Consider the following 23,852-nt stretch of genomic DNA (forward strand, 5'->3'; position numbering starts at 1 on the left):
CTGTATTCTTCATTCTTTATTACTCTGGGACCCTAAGCTTATTCAAAATATTTTTTATCTCTTCCATTCTGGACCCCCCCACTGGATCATATCCTTCTTCTGAGGAAACAAAATGAAAAGCAAACCGGATTTCTTCACCAGTCCCACGACCATATCTTGCATTTTTTTCTTTTGAAATACCATAAATGCCGAAGGAAAATGAGCTATGTTAGATGAGCTTCGCAATATGGCATGGTAGCCCCTCAGCAATGAACCTGTGATGATGTGAAAGAAGAGCCAACACTGGACAGGAGGAGGAGCTGGAGACAAATAACTAGCTATAGCCAATGTTGCTGTTGACAACCCGGGAAGTCTAACGGGATGTGTAATACCTGCCTTAGTCTGCATAGGTGATGAGAACTCAACTCTGGAGTTTAGCCAATACTCAAGTCTCAAGGTCAAGTTGGCTTCCCTGTCACAGGTCTGGGTGACCAGTCTGTTGAAGAAAGGCCCTCAGTGCTGAGAATTTATGGGAAATAGAACTCAGTTGCCTAGAGGAAAATGCTGACAGGAGCTTAATAGGCAATTCTGAGATGGAATTATGGCAGTGTTCTAATGTCCCAGGAAACTGGAGTACCAGGTACAGAAACAAAGGCAGAAGTCCAAGGTGAGGGTAGGGGAGAAGACAGCAGGTGAGGCCCTCAGAGACAGCAGCAGGGCATGTGGGGGAAAAATGGTTGCTGTAGGACCCCAGGAAGTAGCAGTAAAAATAAATTCATATCCTTCATGCTCAGGATTCCCTACTCTAGCTTTTCCTCTACAACGGCCTCAGGGCTTTTCTATAATTAACCATAGTGTGGGAGAAACAGTTTAAGGGCTACCATTCCCTGCCCTTTTGCTGCTCTGTTGCAGCCCAAGAGTTTTCAACCTTTATTTACTTCCGAAGGTCCTTGTCACTCTTTGATGTGCAGTGGGGTTGTCCCATTACTGTCTCCTCCTCTTGTCACATCAGCTTGAACAAGGCATAAGTACCATGACTAGAACATCACTCAACACAAATTGTTAAGGTTTCACTTGGCACTGTGAAGGAAAAGTCACAGACACCCATGCTTCCTACCTGGTCTTCTCCATCCCCACCCTCCCACATCCAGCTGGTACCAAGAATAAACAACTGGATAAGGAAGAGGACTGGCAGCACCCAGAAACCTCTCTAGCACCTGACAGCCCCATCAGCAACCATGTGATGGTAACAGCTTTCAATCAGTGGCAGGGGTGGGTGAAACATCTTCCGAGGGCTAGATGAAGATAAATTTAATTCAAGAAATAAGCAGGATGTATACTGGGAGCCAGATTTCGTTTCCCATCCTTTTTCACAGTTGCTATAATAATCTACGACTTCTAAAAATAAAGCCATAAGGATGGCACAACCAGAGCTTGCTAACTAAGAAATAATGAGGCTAAATGAACTACAGATTCATCAGCTTATAAAAGGAACGGCCCATTGCCTCAATGGGTTGCAACATTTCTTTACCCTAATTTCACCCAGCTAATATCTGATTTGGGAGCCAATACCTCTATCCTGCCATTGTTTACTTTATTTCTTTAAGCAGACCCAGAAATGGGTGGTGGTGGACGAAAAGACCAACCATCAAAGCTGCTCAGTGACTGAAGTTGAAAAACTCCAAGAAGAAAAAACACACAATCAGATGAAACAACTATCCTCAGTGGGTCTCACAGTTTTCCCATTGCAAGAACTGTGACTTAGGTAAAATATGGGAGGCTGTCACATTCTGAGAAGATGTTGAGCTTGGAGTAAGTAGACTTCAGTCTAAGTTCCCTGTGGGATCTTAAGTACATTTGGATTCTTTGGGTTTCTATTTCCTTAATGGCAACATGGTGACAAAAATGATGCCTATCCACAGGGTTGCCAGGATGACAAAAGGCATTTGGGATGGGAAAATACTTTATGAAGTATAAAAGGCTGGTTTTCATCACCTCCTTGGATTGTAGTGCTGGTTATGGGGACTAATCATTGCCTCTCTCCATGTTTGGAACCACTAAGAGGAGTCAGAAGTTGTATCAAAGTCATCTTTATTACTAGTTAAGCTGGATTTAAGAACATGGCTTGACCTGTGACTTTTTAGTATAGCTTATAACACACAATCTTCTTTACACCTCTACTTGTCTTGATTATACTATAAGCTTCCGGAGAGTAGAGATTATGCCTCATATCTCTGTATTCCCAGAATTTTCCACAGAGCCATACAAATAGCAGACACTTTGATAAAGGATCACATTAATTACATTTATACTCTAATTTCTGTGTGAAGCCTCTCTCTCTACTACCTGGGGGACTCTTGGAAGGAAGGGTTCATGTCCTTTCATTCCCAGTGCCTACCATAATTCCCAGCACATAGTAGGTTCTTGATAAAAGTGGCTTGAAAGAAAATGAAAACAGAAGGATACCAGAAGGTCTAGTGCCATCCAGGGGTTGTACAGAGGGAATTAAAGTAGGAAAGTATCCTAAAGATTCCATTCCTGATAGCTTGTTCATTTGGGAAAATGTCTACCTACAAACTGTGAGGATTTGAGACTGTTTTCTCCACAGTAAACTTTAGCTTTTGTCTACTTATCAGGTACCCTGGCTATCTGGGAATCTTCACCCTGGATATCTCAATTAGAGTTACTCTGCTAATGTTCTTAGAAGAAAAACACTGTCCCTTGGTAATTAACTTTGAGCCATGACCAAAGCCCATGACATCCAATGTTTGAGTGTATAACACTGACCCTTGTTCTTCTCCCAAGGGATCCACACACCACAAAGTAGTTTCCTTTGGGGTTACTGTTAGAATCAGGTCACAGCACAATACCCAGGCCTCTTGGACAAGTGTAGGAAAACTGTGAGAAATAACATCTCTGCCCCCTGCATGGTTAAGCTTCCTGGTAACTAAGGGAGATGCAGTGCTGCCAGGCTAAGACTGAAGCAGAAGTCAGAATGAGATGGCACACAGAAGGGGTAGGGATCTCAAAACACTATTCTAATGGAGTGATACTCCTTAGTGCAGGGTCTTGCAGAGAAGGAGAAAAAAAAAAGGCTTCCCATACAGATAAACTTTCAGTGCCTCTATGTGGCACATGTAGGACATGCAATCACTCAATGACAGTCACCTGAGCAGGGCTGCCCTTTCTGTGATTCTCTTTGTGTTTTCTAAGCCCTGAGAGAAGCTCTGTGAATCTGATGCCTTGAGAGATGTGCACATATGTGCACTGTGCTGTATTCAACCATGGGAGCATTCTCTGATTTTGCCCTTCTGGAACAAATCAGAATAAAGCAACTTTACTTTCAAGGTCTTAAAAAGATATAGCAAGTTCTATTTCTTAACACAATGGCCAAGAAATTGGTGGGCTAGAGGTAGTCATCTATCCTGGCACAAGACTCTGGTGTTCTGCCCCACATACCAGGCTCTATACCATACAGCTGATGCAGGATAGGAAGGGCAAAGCAACTTCAAAACCAGTAGTCTGGTGCAACCAACAGATGTCTGTGCAGCCACTCGCACTTGTGGCATTGAGCCACAACTCGAAATGTTGCTAGTCTGACTGAGGCAGTGAATTTTAAAATTTTATTTGATTTTCAGTAATTTAAATGTAAAAATGGATGACTAATTCATGTATTACAAAAATTTTAAGGTGAATCTAATTTTTCAAGTGTAAATTTTATGAAATATAAATGCAAATCAAGTACTTCTGACAAAATGCAGTGTCCACATTGAGATCTGTTTTAAGTACAAATTATATGCAGGGTTTCAAAGACCTAGTATCAAAAAAAAAAGAAAGAAAGAAAGCAAATACTACTAATAATCTTTTATATATTGAAATGAAAATGCTTTGGATATATTGGGTTAAATAAAGTACATCATTAAAATTAATTTCACCAATTTCATTTTACTTTTTCCAATATGGTTACTAGAAAATCTAAAATTGTGGCTTGTGTTCTATGTCTATGGAACAGTGCTAATCTAGACCACAATTTCAATTCTCTCTACATGGAGTTTCACTTGACCAAGAAAGAACTCAAGAAACCTACCCATTGCCCCTCTGCGCAGTTCATTCTATTTTAGTACCATGTTTGTTGGGGGTTTTCCATTTGCTAGGCACTTTCTATGCTGGAAATACAGCATATTAGTTCTTAGCATACTTTCCAAATGGAGATATAAACAATAAAAAAATAAGGTGCAAAAAACTCCATCAGCCAACTCTATCATAGCCAATTGCTATGCAGAACTTAAACTAGAGTAACGTGATGGTGAGAGCCAGGCAGTGAGGAAGCTGTTGGGAAGAAGTCTCCATGGATCTCCATGACTCTGGGGAGCCATGTTAAAGCCTCTGCCCTCACATCAACTAGGTTTAGATCCTGGACAAGTTATCCTCTTAGGATAGCATCAGTTTTTTTCATCTGTGAAATGGAGTTGCAATTAGTAACGGAACTTGCTTTCAATTCTGAAGGCATGTGATTTTTCCATACATTCTAAAGAATAAAAATCCTGTCCTGGAAAATGAAAGAAAGGGAGAAATGTGAATATCCTGACCTCTAATCCCTTTCAAGATTAGCAACTGCTTATCTGATGTCTCCCTTCCTTTTCCCCTCACCATTCAGTTTTTTATTTTTAAGAAAATGAAAATCATTTGATATTTAGCCAACTCATTCTCATATAGTATCAAAGGGTAAACTCCTAAATTTCCTGGTGTACACACAAGAATGTTTTTCTCTAAAATGTGGACCAGCTTCCTCATAGAAACAATTAGATATCCTGCAGAGACTGCCCTTCTTCCTTTATAATTATACTATAACTGCCTCAGAAGTCTATAATTTCCTAGCTTTCAGAACTTTGTAGTTTTCAAGTACCCACTGACTGGGAAATCTGGATTCTTAGACTGGCAATGACTCTGCCAAAGATTCACCTATGGGAAAACATTTCCAAGGAGACCGCATCTATGAGAGCCACATCTCCAGGGAAAGAATAACATACCTGGTCATACTCATTTATCATCACAATTTAATAATGCACAAAAGAAGCCTATGAGACCACATCAGGGGAATTTCCAGGACATCTCTAACTGAGGGGCCACATGATGGATGGATGGCTGCATAACCAACCATTCACTGGTCACCTCCAGCCCTTAGACAGAACATCCAGACTGGTTGTCAATGAATGAGATTTATGAGAGGGACTAGTAGGGGTTAGGAGGGAGATGTAGTAATTCGTATTTGTAATATGAAGTATGAAAATGAAAGCAAAATCCTAGGAATGAAAGAGAAGTGAGGTTTTACTTTAAGTCCAGATTAATGGGAGGAGTAGGGGAGGGGATGGTGATGGTAAGAATGAAAATAACCCAACGTTTATGGCACTGTTCTAAATGCTTTGCGTGTGTTAAATGCATTAAATGTAGTAACATGTATGCCACAAAATAAATTTTTTTTTCTTTGAGAGAGACAGCACATGTGTGAGAAGCAAGAGAGAGGGAGAGAAATAATCTTAGGCAGGCTCTGTGCTCGGCGCGGAGCCTGATGTGGGCCTTGATCCCAAGACCACAAAATCATGACCTGAGCTGAAATGGATGCTTAACCAACTTAGCCACCCAGGTGTCCCTCCAATTTTTTTTTAAGTAATAAAAATCTATTGAGAATTTCTGTGTTGCTGGTTATTGCCTCCCAACCTGGAAGGAAGAACCAACATTGTAGGAAATCACTTAGAAATCACACGGTCCCAGCACCTCTGGCCAACAGAGGAAGGAGCAAAATCATTTCACTGAAAATTGGTCAGATTTTGTTCATCCAAGAAGGTTTGGGAGAACAGATGCAGAAGGGACCATCACATGATACTAGAGGCAGGATGGGAGTGTGCTGGACTCCAACTGGCTCCTCAAAAACCAGGGGAGAAGCAGATCCACTTCTTCTCTGGGCATGGAGTTCCCGGTGACCAGGCTCTCATTTCTTACCCTCGATGAGGCTGTCATTGCGCATGTAAAACTTTCATCCTGTAGGTTCAGGACAAGGTTGTCAGCAGTGAAAGAGATATGGTTCTGTGATGTGGCAATTGTCTTGGAGATGTTCTGGGCTGCCTGGTCTTGGCAGTTTGATATAGCCAGGGTTATTGCTCAGGACTTCTTCAAGGTAAGAATGTTGGGGTTAAGGGTTTACATAAGACTCAGCCTTAATCCCTGGCTCCATCCTTGCTATTCCAGCCCTTCTCTTCGCTGTCAGATCCAAGGTTGTACTCACATAGTTCATGCCTACTCTCACTTTGGTCTCCACCTGTGCATCCCCCTGCAGGCAACTGCCAGGAACTGGATGCAGCAGCAGAAATGGAGGCAAGGCCAGCTATGTCGCTAGTTTAAAGTGCTTAACCCAGTGTGTGGCACATCCAAGGACTCCCGGATCCAGGAATACAACATTCTATCTCTGTCTTTCATGATGGGGTGTGATCTGCACTCCTACTAGAGCTCACAAGAGAAACTAACCTCATGTCAGCCTCTGTGGGGCTTTCCTTGATATTGTATCCGTCAGCCTCTGTGGGGCCTCTTTTCCTCCCCATGCCCCTGCAGGTTTCCTGGGAATTGCTTCCTAACACGTTGCTTGTCTAAAGGCTCAAAGACTCCTCATATAAGGGTTCAAGGTCTGCTTCCAGGGAGCCCAACCCATGACACTCACCAAAAGAGAAATGAAAGTCTTGACAATATCAGACCAACTTTTTAGGTGAAATGTGGGATATTTTTCTCCCTAAGGGATTTCTACAGCTAAGCTATTTAAGACTTAGGTTTTATTTTCTAGCTCAATTACTTTGGATTTACCACAGGTCAAAATAACAATAAGATATCAAAGAAATAATACGACTGCATTTGTCTGAGCCTCATTTTCCACCTTCAGGACTTCTCCTATGCCATGGTAAGCTGTTTAGACGTGACTCCATGTGTTCAGGCAAGAAAGCTGCCCATCCACTCAAGCTTCCTTTCAAGCTGGCACTCCCTAACTTTGGGGGGCGTTTATGTCTCACAATGACTGCAGGCCAGAGATGGAATCTTAATAAATTACCACCCCTATTCAAGTGTCCCCACTTTGGAGCTTCCAACTCTCCTCTTTTTATTCATCTCCTTGTTGTAACCTGGGATGCTAAGACTGACCTAGCACGTACTCAGGGCATGGTTTTTTTTTTTTTTTTATCTAGGTAAACTCCTCAACCCTTGCTTCTCTGCCTTTAGGGGAAAGTGGGCACATTCTCATTTCTTCATCTAACCAAGGAATTTCAAAGTAAATTGTAGCATCTTTTTATTTTTTTAAATCTCAGAGAGTTCTGGTGCTCTCTCCAATGCCCTCTTATTATTAGCAGACCTCACAGCAGCTTGTACATAGCCTGAGCTCTGTCCTGTGGGGAGACAGTTGTTTGACTTTGAGAGAACATCTCAGGGAAATCATTATACTCAGCGTTAAACAGACTCACTGATGACAGGACACAGGAATCTTCATTCTCGCCTCTTCTCATCAGACATGGCACAATTATATACCCAGTACTAGCATTCACTGGCAAGGTCAGAAACATACCCTGGGCACCAATTACATATAGACATGGGAATCACATCTAGATCTGTTCCTGCCTCAAGGGCTCACCATCAATGTACACCTCATGTCATCTGAAGCTCACAGTCCTATAGAGAAACCTTCCTGGGAGCTTTAATACCAGCTCAAATCACTCTTTTTCTCTTTTCTTTTTTTTTAAACACTCAGCCCTTTGTCTACTACCAGCTACTGTCCTCTGTTGCCCTTACTTTATGGTAAAACTTTTATCAAAAAGCTGTACAAACTCAGTAGTTCATTTCCTCATACCCTACTAACTCCTGGATCCACAACCACCCCCTACTGAGTACCTGTTTTGAACTGGGCACTGTACTAAGTGTTCCATATATTATTAGGGAACATTTATATTAACAACTCTATGAAGTATAGGAATATTATGCTTTAGTCAGTTGAATGTTGGTCTCCCAAGTCATGCTGCTAGTAGTTAAGATGGGAGAGTAGTAAGGGGACCCTGGGCTTGTCTCCTTCCTCAAACACAGCTAGATCAAGATCAAACCATTTTGAATACCTAGGAAATTGATCAGAGGATTAACAGAACAATCTGCATAATCGAGAGAGAGAACATAGGAGGCACATAGTGCAGAGAGGTGACCTGGGGGAGAGAAGAGCCTTGGTGCTGTGGAGGGGAGGGAGCCCTTTGTGTGGAGAGCAGAAAGACAGAGTGGTGGGGGAAGAGAGGGCAGAATATTGGGTTTGTGCAAGAAAGCACTACTCCTGAAAGACAGGAATAGTGAAAATGCACAGGGGACTGCACAAGAAAATGGTTCCCCAAACCACTGACGGGAAGAAGGAGAAGGTTTCAATACTACCAGTTTCTATAAACAGTGGAGCAGAGTCTGAAGTTTCAGAGGTCTGTGACTGGTGGTGCTCTGGTGAGGAAGCAGGATGGAGCCCCAGGAGTGGGCAACAGGGTCTAAGGATCCCCTTGATCACAAGAAGAGAAGCACTTCCCCTTGTTGGAGTGCATTTGGTAGAGGTGATATGGCCTCTCTGCAGGCAAAAGACCCCCCAGGTGCCATCAAGCTGCCACATTCCCCATATGGGAACAAAGACTCTGACTGAGGGCAGCAAACCCTGGTGTTGGTTGTGTGTTGCGATTTACCATAAACTATGAGCTGCTGCTACTGCACAGTTATGTGACTGTTTCCTGGGATAAGCCTGTACCAGCCAATGTGGGGAGACCTTCCCCAGAGGATCACTGCAGGTCCAAGCTCTTGGTGTCCCTGAAGTGTGGGGTTTTGAAATATAGCCACGTCTGAGATAAAACTCTGGAAGAAGGTGCCACCTGGTAGGCAGACAGTTCGGACACAGGCAGGGGGAAAGCAAGGAGCTGATGGAAGGGGCAGACACAGGAAGGGTGTTTCACCACTGGCTGTGAGGGTGCAAACTTCACAATCTAGAGACTAGAGAGGAGGATTAAGCCATTTTCACTATTAGTCCAACATAGATCCACCCTAGTAAGCTAAACAGTGGAGAAGGCAGCTCCACTACCTGCACATTCCAGGCACATCTCTGCTAGGGCAAGTTAACCTAAGAAATCAGAGCACCAGGCCCCTCTCCTAAAACATTAGCAAAAATCCCTTCCATGTGCTTACTCTACTGTACATAGACTGCTGCGTTTCAGTTCTAGGGGAAAGTGGATCTAGCTTCATATGGGTTTTTTTTTTTTTTTTTTTGCTTAATCAATTTTTTTTTCTTTCTGTTTTTGTTGTTGTTTTCTTTTGTTTCTTGGATACCACAAGAGCAAAAAAAATTTTTTATTTTATTATTTTTAATTTTTTGATTTTTGATTTTTCTGTTTTTTTAATAAAGCTTTTCTTAAAGCACCTAAGATCTAGCTTCTTTTATTTGATTTTTTAAAAAATTTAAATTTTATTACATTCTATTATTATTTTTTCCTCCTCCAAAAGCCTAAGATGGAGGAATTCACCTCAAAAGGAAGAATAGGAAGCAGTGATGACAAGGGATTTAATCAATGCAGATATAAGATGTCTGAACTACACTTTATTATAAGGATACTAGCTGGGCTTGAGAAGATCTTTCTGATGACATACAAGAACTAAAATCTAGTCAGGCTGGAATTAAAAATGCTATAACTGAGATGTAAACCCAAATGAAGGCCATAAAAACAAGGATGGATGAAGCAGAGGAGCAAATTAGTGACACAGAAGTTAAAATTATGGGAAAGATTAAAACTGAAAAGGAGAGGGAAACAAAGGTCAGGGATCATGAAGGCAGACTCAAGAGAATCCAATAATTTATTAAAATGTAGTAACATTCATATGATAGGAGTCCCAGAAGATGAAGAGAAGGAGAAAAGGGGGCATAAGGTTTATATAGGCAAATTATAGCTGAAAACTTCCCTAATCTGGAGAAGCAGACTTAAAAATCCAAGCAGCACAGAGAACTTGCATTAAATTCAATAAAAGCTGGCCATCACCAAGGCATATCAGAGTCAAATTCACAAATTACAGAGACAAGGAAAGAATCATGAAAGCAGCAAGAAAAAAAAGTCCTCAACCTAGAAGGGAAGACAGATCAGGTTTATGGCAAATCTGTTCACAGAAACTTGACAGGCCAGAGGGAGTGGCAGGATATATTCAATGTTTTGAATGGGAAAAATAGGCAGCCAAGAGTACTCTATCCAGCAAGGCCGTCATTCAGAATAGGAGCATAGATAAAGAGTTTCCCGGACAAGCAAAAACTAGAGTTTGTAACCACTAAACCAGCCTTGAAAGAAATTTTAAGGGTGATTCTTTGAGTGAAGAAAAAAGACCAAAAGAACAAAAACAAGAGTGGACCAGAAAGCATCACCAGAAACACCAACTCTACAGGTAACACAATGGCATTAATTCATACCTTTCAATAATCACCTTGAATGTAAATGGACTAAATGTTCCAATCAAAATCAGAATAGATAAACAACATAAGATCCATCTATTTGCTGCCTACAAGACTCATTTTAGACCTAAATACACCTGCAGATTTAAAGTAAAGAGATGGAGGGGTGCTTGGGTGGCTCAGTCAGTTGAATGTCCAACTTTAGCTCAGGTCATAATCTCACAGTTCATGGGTTTGAGCCTTGCGTCCACTTCTGCTGAGAGCTCAGAGCCTGGAGACTGCTTTGGATCTGTTGTCTCCCTTCCTCTCTCAAAAATAACTAAACATTAAAAAAAAATTTACAAAGTGAGGAGATGGAGAACCATCATGCTAATGGGTGTCAAAAGAAAGCCAGAATACCCATACTTATATCAGACAAACTAGATTTTATTCTTTTATTAAAAAGTACTTTCAATGGTTATTTTTGAGAGGGGGGAGAAAGAGGGAGGAGGCGGGGACAAAGGGTGAGAGGAGGAGGAGAAGAAGGGGCAGACAGAGAGGGAGACACAGGATCCAAAGCAGGTTCCAGGTTCCAAGCTGTCAGCACAGAGCCCAATGCAGGGCCCAAACCTACAAACCACAAGATCATGACCTGAATTGAAGCTGGACGATTAACCAACTGTGCCAAAGCAACCCAAACTAGATTTTAAAACAAAGACTGTAACAAGAGATAAAGAAGGGCATTATATCATACTTAATAGGGGGGTGTATCCATCAAGAAGATCTAACAATTGTAAATACTTATGCTCCAAGCATGGAGGACCCCCAACATGGAGGACCCAAATATATAAATCAATCACAAACCTAAAGAAACTCATCAATAATAATATCATAATAATAGGGGACATTAGCACCCTGCTCACAGCAATGGACAGATGATTTAGCAGAAAATCAACAAGGAAACAATGGTTTTGAACAACATACTACACCAAATGCACTTAACAGATATATTCAGAACATTTCATCCTAAAAGAGCAGAATATGCATTCTTCGAGTGTACACTGAACATTCTCCAGAAGAGATCATATACGGGGTCATGAATCAGTCCGCAACAAGGGCAAAAAGATCAAGATCATACCATGCATATTTTCAGATCACAATGCTATCAAACTTAAAGTTACTCACAAGAAAAAATTTAGAAAGCCCTCAAATATACAGAGGCTAAAGAATATCCTACTAAAGAATGAACGGGTTAACCAGGAAATTAAACAAGAAATAAAACACTACATGGAAGCAAATGAAAAGGAAAACAAGACAGTCCAAACCCTTTGGGATGCAGCAAAAGCAGTCCTAAAAGGCAAGTATATTATAATTCAGGCCTATCTCAAGAAGCAAGGAAGCTTCCAAATACACAACCTGACTTTCCATCTATACACAACCTGACTTTTCATTTAAAGGAGCTAAGAAGAAACAGCATATAAAACCTAAAGCTAGTAGAAAAAGGGAACTAATGAAGTTATAGCAGAAATAAATGGTATAGAAACAATAACAACCCTGGAGAACAAATCAATGAAACTAGAAGCTGGTTCTTTAAAAGAAAAAAAGGCGATAAACACCTAACCAAACTTAGCAAAAAGAAAAGAGAAAGGGCTCAAATAGATAAAATTACAAAGGAAAAATGAGAGATCACAGCCAACACAACAGAAATACAAACAATTATAAGAGACTACTATGAAAAATTATATACTAACATATAGGGCAATATGGAAGAAATGGACAGATTCCTCTAAACATACAAGCTACCAAAACTGGAACAGAAAGAAATAGAGAATTTGAACAGACCCATAATCAGCAAAGAAATGGAATCAGTAAACCAAAACCTTCCAATACACACGAGTCTTGGGTCAGATGGCTTTCCAGAGGAACTCTACCAGACATTTAAAGAAGAGTTAATACCCAGTCTTCTCAAATTGTTCCAAAAAATAGAAATGGAAGGTAAACTTCCAAGCTCATTTTACAAGGCCAGCATTTCCTTGATTCCAAAACCAAAGACCTCATTAAAAAGAAGAATTATAGGAGCACCTGGATGGCTCAATTGTTTAAGTGTCCAATTTTGGCTCAAGTCATGATCCCATGGCTGATGAGTTTGATCCCTGTGTCAGGCTCTGTGCCTGCTTAGGATTATGTATCTCTGTCTCTCTCTGCCTCTCCCCTGCTCACACATACGCTCTTGCGCTCTCTCTCAAAAATATATAAACATTAAAAAAATTTTAAAAAGGAGAATTATAGGGTGATATCCCTGCTGAACACAGATGCCAAAATTCTCAATAAAATGCTGGCAAATAGAATTCAACAATACATTAAGTAAAGAATTATTCACCATGATCAAGAGGAATTTATTCCTGGGCTTCAGGGCTGGTTCAATATTTGCAAATCAATCAATGTGATGCACCACATTACTAAAAGAAAGTATAAGAACCATATGATCTTGTCAATAGATGCAGAAAGAGCATTTGACAAAATACAGCATCATTCTTGATAAAAACCCTCAACAAAGTAGAGATAGATGGAACATATCTCAACATCATAAGGCCAAAACTAGTATCATCCCCAGTGGGGAAAAACTGAGTCTTTCCTCTATGGTGAGGAAAAGATAAAAATGTCCACTCTCACCATTATAATTAAACATAGTACTAGAAGTCTTAGCCTCAGCAATCAGACAACACAAAGACCACATGATCCTCTATTTGCCGACCACATGATCCTCTGTGTACAAGACCCAAAAGACTCCACCAAAAAATTATTAGAACACATGAATTCAGTAAAGTCACAGGATATAAAACCAGTGTGTAGAAATATGTTGCACTGCTACACATCAGTAACAAAGTAGCAGAAAAGGAAATCAAGGAATCAATCTCATTTACAATTGCACCAAAAGTGATAAGATGCATAGGAATAAACCTAACTACAGAGGTAAAAGATCTCTATGCTGAAAACCATAGAAACACTTTTGAAAGAAACTGAAAAAGGCACAAAGAAAAGGAAAAGCCTTCAATGCTCATGGATTGGAAGAAAAAACAGTGTTAAAATGTCTATATGGGGCGCCTGGGTGGCTTAGTCGGTTAAGCGTCCGACTTTCACTTGGGTCATGATCTCGCGGTTCATGGGTTCGAGCCCCGCGTTGGGCTCTGTGCTGACTGCCAGCTCGGAGCCTGGAGCCTGTTTCAGTCTGTGACTCCCTCTCTCTCTGACCCTCCCCTGCTCATGCTGTCTCTTTCTCTCTCTCCTAGAAATAAATAAAACAGTTAAAAAAAAATGTCTATACTACCAAAAGCAATCTATACCTTTAATACAATCTGCATCAACATACCACCAGCATTTTTCACGAGATAGAACAATCTTAAAATCTGTATGGTATTACAAAAGACTCTGAAGAGCCAAAGCAATCCTTAGAAAAATAAAACTGGAAGCATCACGATTCTAGATTTTAAGCTATATTACAAAGCTGCAGTCATTCAGACAGTATTGTATTGCCACAAATACAGACACATATACCAATGCAACAGAATAGAAAACCCAGACATGGACTCACAACTATATGGTCAGCTAATTTTGACAAAGCAGGAAAGAATATCCAATGAGATAAAGACAGCCTCTCCAAAAAATGGTGTTGGGAAAACTATACAGTGACATGCAGAAGAATAAAACTATCATTTTATTACACTATACAGAAAAAGAAATTCCAAGTGGATAAAAGATCTAAATGTGAAACAGGAAACCATCAAAATCCTAAAGGAGATCACAAGCAGCAATCTCTTTCACCTTGGCCAGAGTAATTTCTTATTAGACATGTTGCTGATCATACGGGAAATGAAAGTAAACATGAACTACTGGGCCTTCACCAAGATAAGAAGCTTCTGCATAATGAAGGAAAACAATCAATAAAACTAAAAGTCAGCCTACAGAATGGGAGAAGATATTTACAAATGACATATCTGATAAAGGGTTAGTATCCAAAATCTATAAAAAGTTTACCAAACTCAACACCCAAAAAACACATAATCCAGTGAAGAAATGGGCAGAAGATATGAACTTTTCCAAAGGAGACATCCAGATGGCAAACAGACACATGAAAAGATGCTCAACATTACTCATCATCATGGAAATACAGATCAAAACCACAAAGAGATAGCAACTCACACCTGTCAGAATGAGTAAAATTAACAACTCAGGAAACGTGTGTTGGTGAGGATGCAGAGAAAGGAGAACCCTCTCACACTGTTGGTGGGAATGCAAACTGGTGCAGTTACTGTGGAAAAGAGTATGAAGATTCCTCAAAGTTAAAAACAGAACTACTCTACGATCCAGCATCACACTACTAGGCATTTACACAAGGAATACAAATATACTAATTCAAAAGTATACATGCACCCTGATGTTTATAGAAGTATTATCTACAATAGCCACATTATGGAAACAGCCCAAGCATCCATTGACTGATGAATGAATAAGGAGGAAGTGGTATATATACACAATGAAATATTACTCAGCCATAAAAAGAATGAAATCTTGCCATTTGCAATGACATGGATGGAGCTAGAGAGTATTATACTAAGTGAAATAAATCAACCAGAAGACAAATACCACATGCTTTCACTCATATGTAGAATTTAAGAAACAAAACAGATAAAATTATGGGGAGTGAGGTAGGGGAGAAGAGATGGAAACAAACCACAAGAGACTCTTAATAATAGAGAAAAAGCTGGGTTGAAGGAGGGAGATGATGGGCTAGTTAGGTGATGGGTATTAAGGAGGGCACTTGTGATGAGCACTGTGTATTATATGTAAGTGATGAATCACTGAATTCTATTCCTGAAACCAATATTGCAGTGTATGTTAACTATAATTTAAATCTTAAAAAAAAAGCTTATTCTTACATCCTAACTTGGAAACCTGTGAATGTGACCTTATTTAGCAAAAAGGGTCATTGCAGATGAAATTAAGTCAGGCATCTTGAGAAGAGATTATGCTGGATTATCCAGTTGGATCCAAAATCCAATGACAAGTGTCCTTTTATGAGACACAAAGAAGAGGGGGAGGCCACGTGAGGACAGAGGCAGAGTCTGGCGTGATACAGTCACAAACCAAAGAACATCTTAGAGCCACTAGAATGAAGAGTCAAGGAGAGGTTCTCCTTTGGAGGCTTTGTAGGAAGTGTGGCCCTGCTGACACCTTGATTTCTAACTTCTGGTGTCCAGAACTGTGAGAGAAAAAAAAACATGTTGTTTTAAGCTACCAAGTTTGCAGTAACTTGTTTTGGCAGCCATACTTTCATAGATGGGAAACTGATGAAGATGCTCAGGAAGGAAGTCAGTAGTGACACTGACCACAGCTCACAGGGTACCCTGAGGGATACCGTGGACACTGCTGGAGTCAGAGCAGAGGCAAGGAATTCACTTTGTGAGGAGCTATTAGGATGCCTGCAGCAGATAAAGGATTTATCCTTGTGAGAAGAAAGGCTCAAAAACTTCTGAGGGAGAAGAGAAAGAGGAGGGAGAGCCTGGTGATGGAAACAACCCCCTAAAAAAGGAAGAGGAATGGTAGGGGTGAGCAAGAGAGGGAGATATGAAAGACAACACTGCAAGGTCAGCGTGTTTTAGGTTTGGGGGAGATTCTTGGATCCTAGCCTGGGAATCTCCAGTGTCCATAACATTTGTAAAGACAAAGGTCACACATTTCAGAAAACTTTCAGATTAGATTTATCACAAACCCAATACGAAGGTGTTGAAAAAAATCCGTTTTCTTCATTTAAAAAAATCTGCTCAAAGTCTGCCTAGGTGGCTTAGCTGGTTGAGCATCTGACTCTTGATTTCAGCTCTGGTCATGATCTCACAGTTCGTGGGATCAAGCTCTGCATCAGTCTATGTGCTAATATATCGTGAAGTCTGCTTGGGATTCTCCCTCTCCCTCTTTTTGCCCCTCTCTGGCTTGTGCTCTCTCTCTCTCTCTCTCTAAATAAATAAACTTTAAATAATTCTGCTAAACCTTGCCTTATTCAAAACAATCTTCCAGAATTTTGCCAAATCCTGATCAGCTAGAAACCCCTGTTAAAATCCCCCACTAATGAGGTTTATGTGGATTAATGAGAGTTCCACTTAGTTGGAATCTGGGTGAGGACATGCTAGACTGCTTTTCACATTTCTTTTTTAAAAATTTTAAACAGGATTTGCTTAACAATAGTACAATATAACAAGAAAAAAAACAAGTTATTTAAGGACAGTACTAACATGGCAACTCACATTTAGAAGGCATTTTGCAATTTATGAAATGTTTTTATACCCTTCTCATTTAGCTTTCACAGTAATCACTAAGGATATTATTATACTCATCATCTGTGTATTGTAGTTAAGGAAAATAAAGCGGCTCTGGAAGGTTATGTGCTCTTTGCAAAGTCCCACAATTAGTAAGAGAAGTGAGAGCTCAAAGTACATCCTTTAAATCCAGATTCTGTGCTCTCTCCCACCATATGTTTTAGCAAAAGCACTTTCATACAAAAAACTGATTTTCCTCATGAAGAGTTAACATTTAAATCTGCGTGTCAACAGTTCTTCTAAGTGTGAGCATGACTTCCTTCATCTACATTCCTGCCAACCATGTAACAAAGTACTCAAAAGTCATAAAATCATTTCTTTAAAATATTTTATTCCTCAGTCTTCACTAGAATTGCTTACAATGAGGTGTTATTAAGATTTGTTTAATCTGCATAAGAGAGTTTGTTGACTTATGCAAATTTAAAAATCACAACTTAAAATTTAAAAAAAAACATTAAATCAACACATTTAAGGACTCAGTATGCTTAACTTCCTGGGTTAATGTCACATTTGAAAGTGTTACTTCCTCAATTTTTCAGTGTGAATGAATTTTCCTTCAGGACCAAAGAAACAAGTTTTCCTTAGAGAACACTTAAGACTTTTCATAACAACAACAACAACAACAACAACAAAACAAGTTCAAATTTGTGATTTGGAAAAGAATTATCCAGCATGATCTAAGGAAGACATAGTCTCATAAAATCAAGTTTTTCTAAAATGGGCTCAAGAGCCATTCTTGTGTTTTCCCTTTGATTTATTTATAACCCTAGCTAGTCCATTCCTTGTGCCTTTATCATTGTTAAAAGAGAGTAAAAACTAACTTCCAGGGGCACTGGGTGGCTCAGTCTCTCAAGCATCTGACTCTTCGTTTCGGCTCAGGTCATTATCTCATAGGTCATGGGTTAGAGCCCCACATTGGGCTCTGTGCTGTCAGCGTGGAGCCTGCTTGAGATTCTCTCTCCTTCTCTTTCTGCCCCTTCCCGGCTTGCACACGCACTGTCTCTCTCTCTCTCTTTCTCTCTCCCCACCCCCCGCCAAAAAAAACATAAAAAAAGAAAACTAACTTCCAGTGTACACTGAAGAGTAACATGAAACTTCAAATTCCAATACTTCCTATCTCTACAACATGGTGATTCTGCTAGTTTCCTCCCTGACATCTCTCTCTTCCTTTTCCTTCCTAACTCACTCTGGTTTTGTTCCAAGATCCATTCCAGCACGAGGCAGCTCAAGTGTTCCATGGAAGCTGAACATTTACTCCTCCTCCAGGATAGCCTTCCTTGTCTAAGACAGTGATTTTCAAAGTGTAATTCCCAGACCAAAGTTTCAGCATCACTAGAAATTTAGAAACACGAATTACTGTTCCTATCCCACATCTACTGAATCAGGAGCTCTGGGAGTGAGGCCCAGCAATCTGTGTTTAAGCAAGTCTTCAGGTGATGCTGTTGCATGGCTAAGTTTAAAACCACTGCTGTAAGCCAGTGATTCTCAACCCTGGTTGTGTATTAGAATCATCTGCCAGTTGCCACACTTCCCACTCCCTCCCCCCAAAGATTCTGATTTAATTGATGTAGGGTAGAGTTGGGCAAGGGGATTTGTTAAAAGCTTTCCAGGTGATTCTAGTGCAAAGCCAAGTGCAAAGCAAAGTGTTTCTCAACAAACACTGATGAAAGCCAATCAGAATAATCTAGCCTAAAATACTGAATTGCAGTTTTGATGAAATGGATGCATCCATTTCCATAATGCTGACTGAAGACCAAATGTGTTATTACTATTATTATAGACACTGGGGGTAGCATGAGAGAATTGCAGGCTAATAAATTGCTCTTAGCTACTAAATAGGACATGCTTTTTTATTTGTACAAGAGCAGAATCTTTAGTAGCCTCAAGAGAGACATATTTGCAAGCGGTGGTGGACAGACAGTCCAACAGCTACTGGCAGTGAAGGCACACTCAAATGGTATGTCTTATATGGGAAAGGGGTGAAAATCATTTGGAAAAGAATTTGTGGTAAACCAGGATTTGGCCCCAGGCAGTCTTCAACCAGAATCCAAGCCCTTAACCATGGCTGCTACACTGTTACTCTCTGTGGATATTATGAACAAGCAGTGTAAAAGGCAAGGGAAGACACCTTCAGTGGCAGTGGAAGAGATGATATTCCTTCATTTCATATGTGTCCACAATGCAGTATGTTTATGACTGCCTGTTAAACCTAAAGAGCCTACCTTTCTGGACTCATTACTAGTTTGGATCTAAACTGACCTAAACTTATGATTTATATCAACTTTCCCTCCTCAATCTTAGGGAAAAACTTCCTTTTACTCATCAGGAGAAACAAACCATGAAGACAGAATAGATGAGCCAACTTCAGTTAGTCCAGTATATGCAGGGCATTCAACAGCAAGCAAGATATATCAATAATAATATAGAGCATGATTCAAGAAATACAAACACCTGATTATAGAGCAAAACTTAATTTACTAAACATAATCACTCCTTACCTTTAAGTATCCAAACTTTGATTTGAATAGATATTGGTATATAAAAACTTCCTTTCATAAGCTCATAATAATTATCTTAGTCTTGTTAAGAAGGAAGTAGCAAAGTACCTAGTACCTAGGCAGAGACCAAATCTGCTAACTTGAGATTCAATGCTTTCCCAGCAGTGTCATGTTCTTAAAGGTTTTTGATGATGTTCCGTACTTTCCATTATTTTTTTTAACTATAAAGTTATATGGTCTTGGGAAAAGCAGTCTTGATCATGTCCACTCTTTCCTCTGGAGAATGCAATCAATGATAATTTATGTCCCATTTGCCTTAATACATATTCTGAGGTATTCTGAGGATCAAATTCTGTGAAAATGTTTTGTGAATCAGAAAGTCCCATATAAAGATTACAGTGGAGCTCCGGGTTAGGTTGTATCCCTCTCTTGGAGACAGAAGGCCCAATAAGAAAATTGACATTTATTGTAGGTCTTCTATGTGCTGTGTTATCTCACTCAATACTGTCTTAGGTAGTGGGCAGTCATATCCCGTTTTACATGAGGTACATGGAGGTAGAGCAATTTCCCTAACAGAAGCCACCTACTAAGTGGTAGGGCTAGCATCTGAACCCAGGTCTGCCACTCAAAAACCTAGGTATTCTTAGCACTAGCTTCACACTTACTTTATGATGTAAAAAAGAAAAATGAATGCAGCACTTTTTTTTTTTTTTTACATAACTGTGAAGGTTCTCATCACCACCCTCATCCTCAAGCTTTCAGTTGTTTCAAAGTATCATATAAAATGTGTTAAACCTTCTCAAAGGGATAAAATTGGCAGGATGAAACACTCAATACTGTGGAATGGAGCTCAAGAAATAAAACAAACTAGACAGTTGTAATAAAAATAAAATATCAAAATCTCAACTTCCCAACCTGCCAAAGACTGTATCTCTTGGCCCCTATCAGACACACATAAGCCCCAGTGACTATTGATTGTGATGCAATGATCCAGAGAGGGCCTAGAGTTTTTTTTTTTTAAAGCCTCACCTGATATCACTAATAGAATGTGAACTTTACCAACCACGGGTCAGAATCATCTCTAAGCAGCCATAGGTTACAGCGGAAGGGCCACACTATTGTGGTATGTGGTGGACGCACCAGGCAGGATGAAGAAACAAGCATGAACAAAGAGGTCAGAGAGACCCGGGTGTGAATTCCAACTCCATCACTCACTATTCAGTCACCCTGGGCCAGTCCTTAACTTACTCATCGGTTAACACTTCTTCATCTTAAGGCATTTGCCTCTGGAATGAATGACATGATATAAATAAACTAATAAGCAGATGTCTGTGAATGTAGTAGGCACTCAAGAGGGAGTGGCTTCTTTGATGATAAAGATAACTCGTGAACTCACTAGTGTTCATTAGTAAGTAATTGTTTTTTTTTAAACCAAAACTCTCCGTAGTAGACTAATGAGGATTACAAATTCTTACTAATCTTCCCTCTGAGTTGGTGTCCAAGAACTCTCCCCTTGAATAAGGGTTGATCTAAGTGATTCCTTTGGCCAATACAGTGTGACTGAAGTATTGCTCTTGGGTTTCCAGGCCAATTCATAACAGGCCTTGTAGGTTTTACCCTGGCCCCACAGTCATGATCTGCAATACAAGAAGTCTGACTACCATAATACTGTGCTGCCTCACATGAAGCCCCACTTTGTCACGTGAAAAGGCCTCAAGGTAAAAAGATGTTGGCGGGCCCTAGGCCGTCCAGCCTCGAGCCCACATCCCAGACACTATGGAGTTTCAGCCAACCCTCGCCCAAATTGCAGGTTCATGAGCAATACAAGTGTGCTTCTAGCTACAAAGTTCCAGGGTGGCTTGTTATGAAACAAAATATGACCAGAACACTCTACCAGGTTTCCCCCCCAAATTAAAAACATCAATTTGCTGAAGTATATAAAGTAACATGGTAAGTCTATATTAACTCTAGTTCTCAAGTTTGTTTTCGACACTGAAAAAAACATACTGTTTGTGGACAACTTTAATCCAAGCATAACTTAATAACTGGCTGACCAATGACATATATAAGCTATTGAGTGTGAATTGTGCCAGAATTTAAGTGAGCTAGGGTTTTATGAAATAACCAATCCTCTTGAGTGAAAAGGAAGCTATAAATAACAACCTCTCATTCTTGATGAAATTGTGAAAACCATTCTCTGAAGTCAGACTAATTGACCAGTGACCCAGTGCTCCACCCTCCCAGCTCTGTACAAAGCTGGACTCCTACAGTCAGCTACCTAGTAACCAGGGTGTTTATTAAGGGTCACTACTACCTCCTCCTAACTAGCAGGAAACTACCTACGCTGGGCTGCTTGCATTTTGAGGCAAGGCTACAAACAATGAAACTGTTATGATAAAGTTGGCTTCTGCAGCTATCCGGATGTTTGAGGAAAACTCCTTTAGCTCCATAAAGGCTCTACTTGGGAGGATGGACCTCATTAGCATTCAACATTTGATCTCTGACTCATAGAATACTTACCTGATGCCTTTCAAATAATATATGACCTTATAATATTAAATGAACTTTGGGGCATATATTCAACATAGGTGATGAACTCAACAAACATTTTGCTGCTTCCCAAATCTACTGAACTCTTTCATTTCCTGTCTCTTCTGCCTACTTGCTTTCCCTTCTTGACAGGGTGTGTTTGTGTGTGTGTATAATCCTTTTTAACCTTCAAATGATCCTTCTCCCATCAAGGCAGAGTTAATCATTTCTTGATGACACTGCTTCTTCAATCTGTAAAGCCATTTTTCTAACAAGCCAGCTTACTATTTAAAAAAAAAAAAAAGGCAATAAACCCACAGTCCTATAGAATACATGGAAAAAGAACATGAGAGAGTCCATATAATTTGGCGATGTTTCACCAGCTGAAAACAGGCTGATGTGATCTGTGTTTCAGGTATTAGAATTTAGTAGCAGAAATAAGTTAATTAAAAGACCTAACCAGAATACTTTCTGTAGATAAAGTGCTTTGCACTGGGGGTGCAACATAACCTGAATTGATAAATTCTAAGGGCTACCTGGTGATTTCCATCTCAATCTCTCCTTATTTTCTTGGTGAAAGTTGAAAAGGAACCATCCAGTTTAGGAAAGATAGATATTTATACCTCAGCAAGAACCAGACAGACACCATGAACTCCAGGTTTTCCCAACTCAACGGCTTTGGTTTGACCTGGAAGAGTGATGTCTATTGTCTGAAATGGGTAAATATGAACATCAAACCCACCAAATGGTATTAGTACTGGTTTTTATATTCATTAACAATTGCAATCCTACCTGGATATTTGTGGCACACCCCCCAGAACACATGAGCAACATGCATAAAGTCATAATCAAACACTATTCACTCTACCACCAAACCTAAAGAAATCACATTTTTATCATTCACTATTTAAGAACACAGATAACTAAAGGCTGTACAGTCACCAATGATAACAAGTTCTATGTGACAAAATCCACAAAACACAGCGTAACATTCCTTCTTCATGAGGAACCTACAGAAGGTCATACTGGAACCCTTTATTCTGCTACAAAACCAAGAACAATAGTGTTTTTGACACTCATCCTTGAATAAACCATGCTTAACATGCCAATTTAGTATTATTATAACAGAGTCTACATTACAACTGATGCCAAAAACAATAGAATGACTTAATGCTTGATACTTTAAGTACCTAGATGAAGCAGAGGGAAAATTTTCTATTGTGCAAACCCTGGTCTTACTCCAGAAAATGCATTAAATTTCTGGAGCTGGACAAACAATAACACTGGTATATTCTAAAAGAAATGTGATATCAACTTACTTAACAGTTGGCAATAGAGGGCCTGTAAACTTCTCTTCATGGTATCATCTGGTCCTGCTTGTCCTCCAGTTTATTCATGATTCTGTCTAGGAAATCAGAAGAAGAAAATTGTTACACCTGGGGAACATATTCAAATCAACTATCAAAAAGAACTCCAGTCAACATGATCCTGGTTGTGGAGCTTAAAATACCTGGCTTTGAAGAGGAAAATTCTTGGAATTAAGATATAACAACACCAAATTTTTTTTAAAAAATTTTAATGTGTATATAATTTTGAGAGAGAGAGAGAGACAGAGCATGAGCATGAGCAGGGGAGGGGAAGAGAGAGACGGAGACACAGAATCCGAAGAAGGCTCTAGGCTCTGAGCTGTCAGCACAGAGCCGGATGCGGGGCTCAAACTCAGGAACAGTGAGATCATGACCTGAGCCAAAGTTCGATGTTTAACCAACTGAGCCACCCAAGCGCCCCCACAATTCTACTTTACAACAGTCTACGTTATACAAATACCAATTCATTGGTTAAATCCTGAAGCTATACATACACCACTGAAGGAAATTCATGTGGGCAATTAGAAAGTGAGAGTCTGACTTTGGAGCTTTTGAGAATTTCCACTTAGCTTCCTCTGAATCTCTCGTTTTGAAATAGGAAAAACAAAAAATTTCTAATCTCATTTCTATTATGGTGTTCCCCAAACAAAACTAC

General features: G+C 39.9%; 1 protein-coding gene and 1 non-coding gene across 5 annotated transcripts in view; both read right to left on the reverse strand.

Moving 5' to 3' along the window:
• The window catches only part of TMEM108 (transmembrane protein 108), a 364,038-nt gene that overhangs the window by 156,585 nt on the left and 183,601 nt on the right, over positions 1 to 23,852 (reverse strand). For 3 of the 4 annotated variants that reach the window (XM_039243882.1, XM_039243879.1, XM_039243883.1), the window contains one exon: positions 23,150 to 23,235. In XM_039243882.1, coding sequence (XP_039099813.1) covers positions 23,150 to 23,189 — 40 coding nt within the window. In that variant the 5' untranslated portion in view covers positions 23,190 to 23,235. The remainder of the gene's footprint in view (positions 1 to 23,149; positions 23,236 to 23,852) is intronic. The other variant, XM_039243880.1, reaches the window with a different exon arrangement.
• LOC120239552 lies at positions 6,239 to 6,454 on the reverse strand. The gene has a single exon (XR_005530458.1). It is a non-coding gene; the product is annotated as a small nucleolar RNA U89 (small nucleolar RNA).

Source organism: Hyaena hyaena, unplaced genomic scaffold (genome assembly GCF_003009895.1).
Source record: "Hyaena hyaena isolate Hyena2069 unplaced genomic scaffold, ASM300989v1 scaffold_234, whole genome shotgun sequence".
NCBI lineage: Eukaryota > Metazoa > Chordata > Mammalia > Carnivora > Hyaenidae > Hyaena > Hyaena hyaena.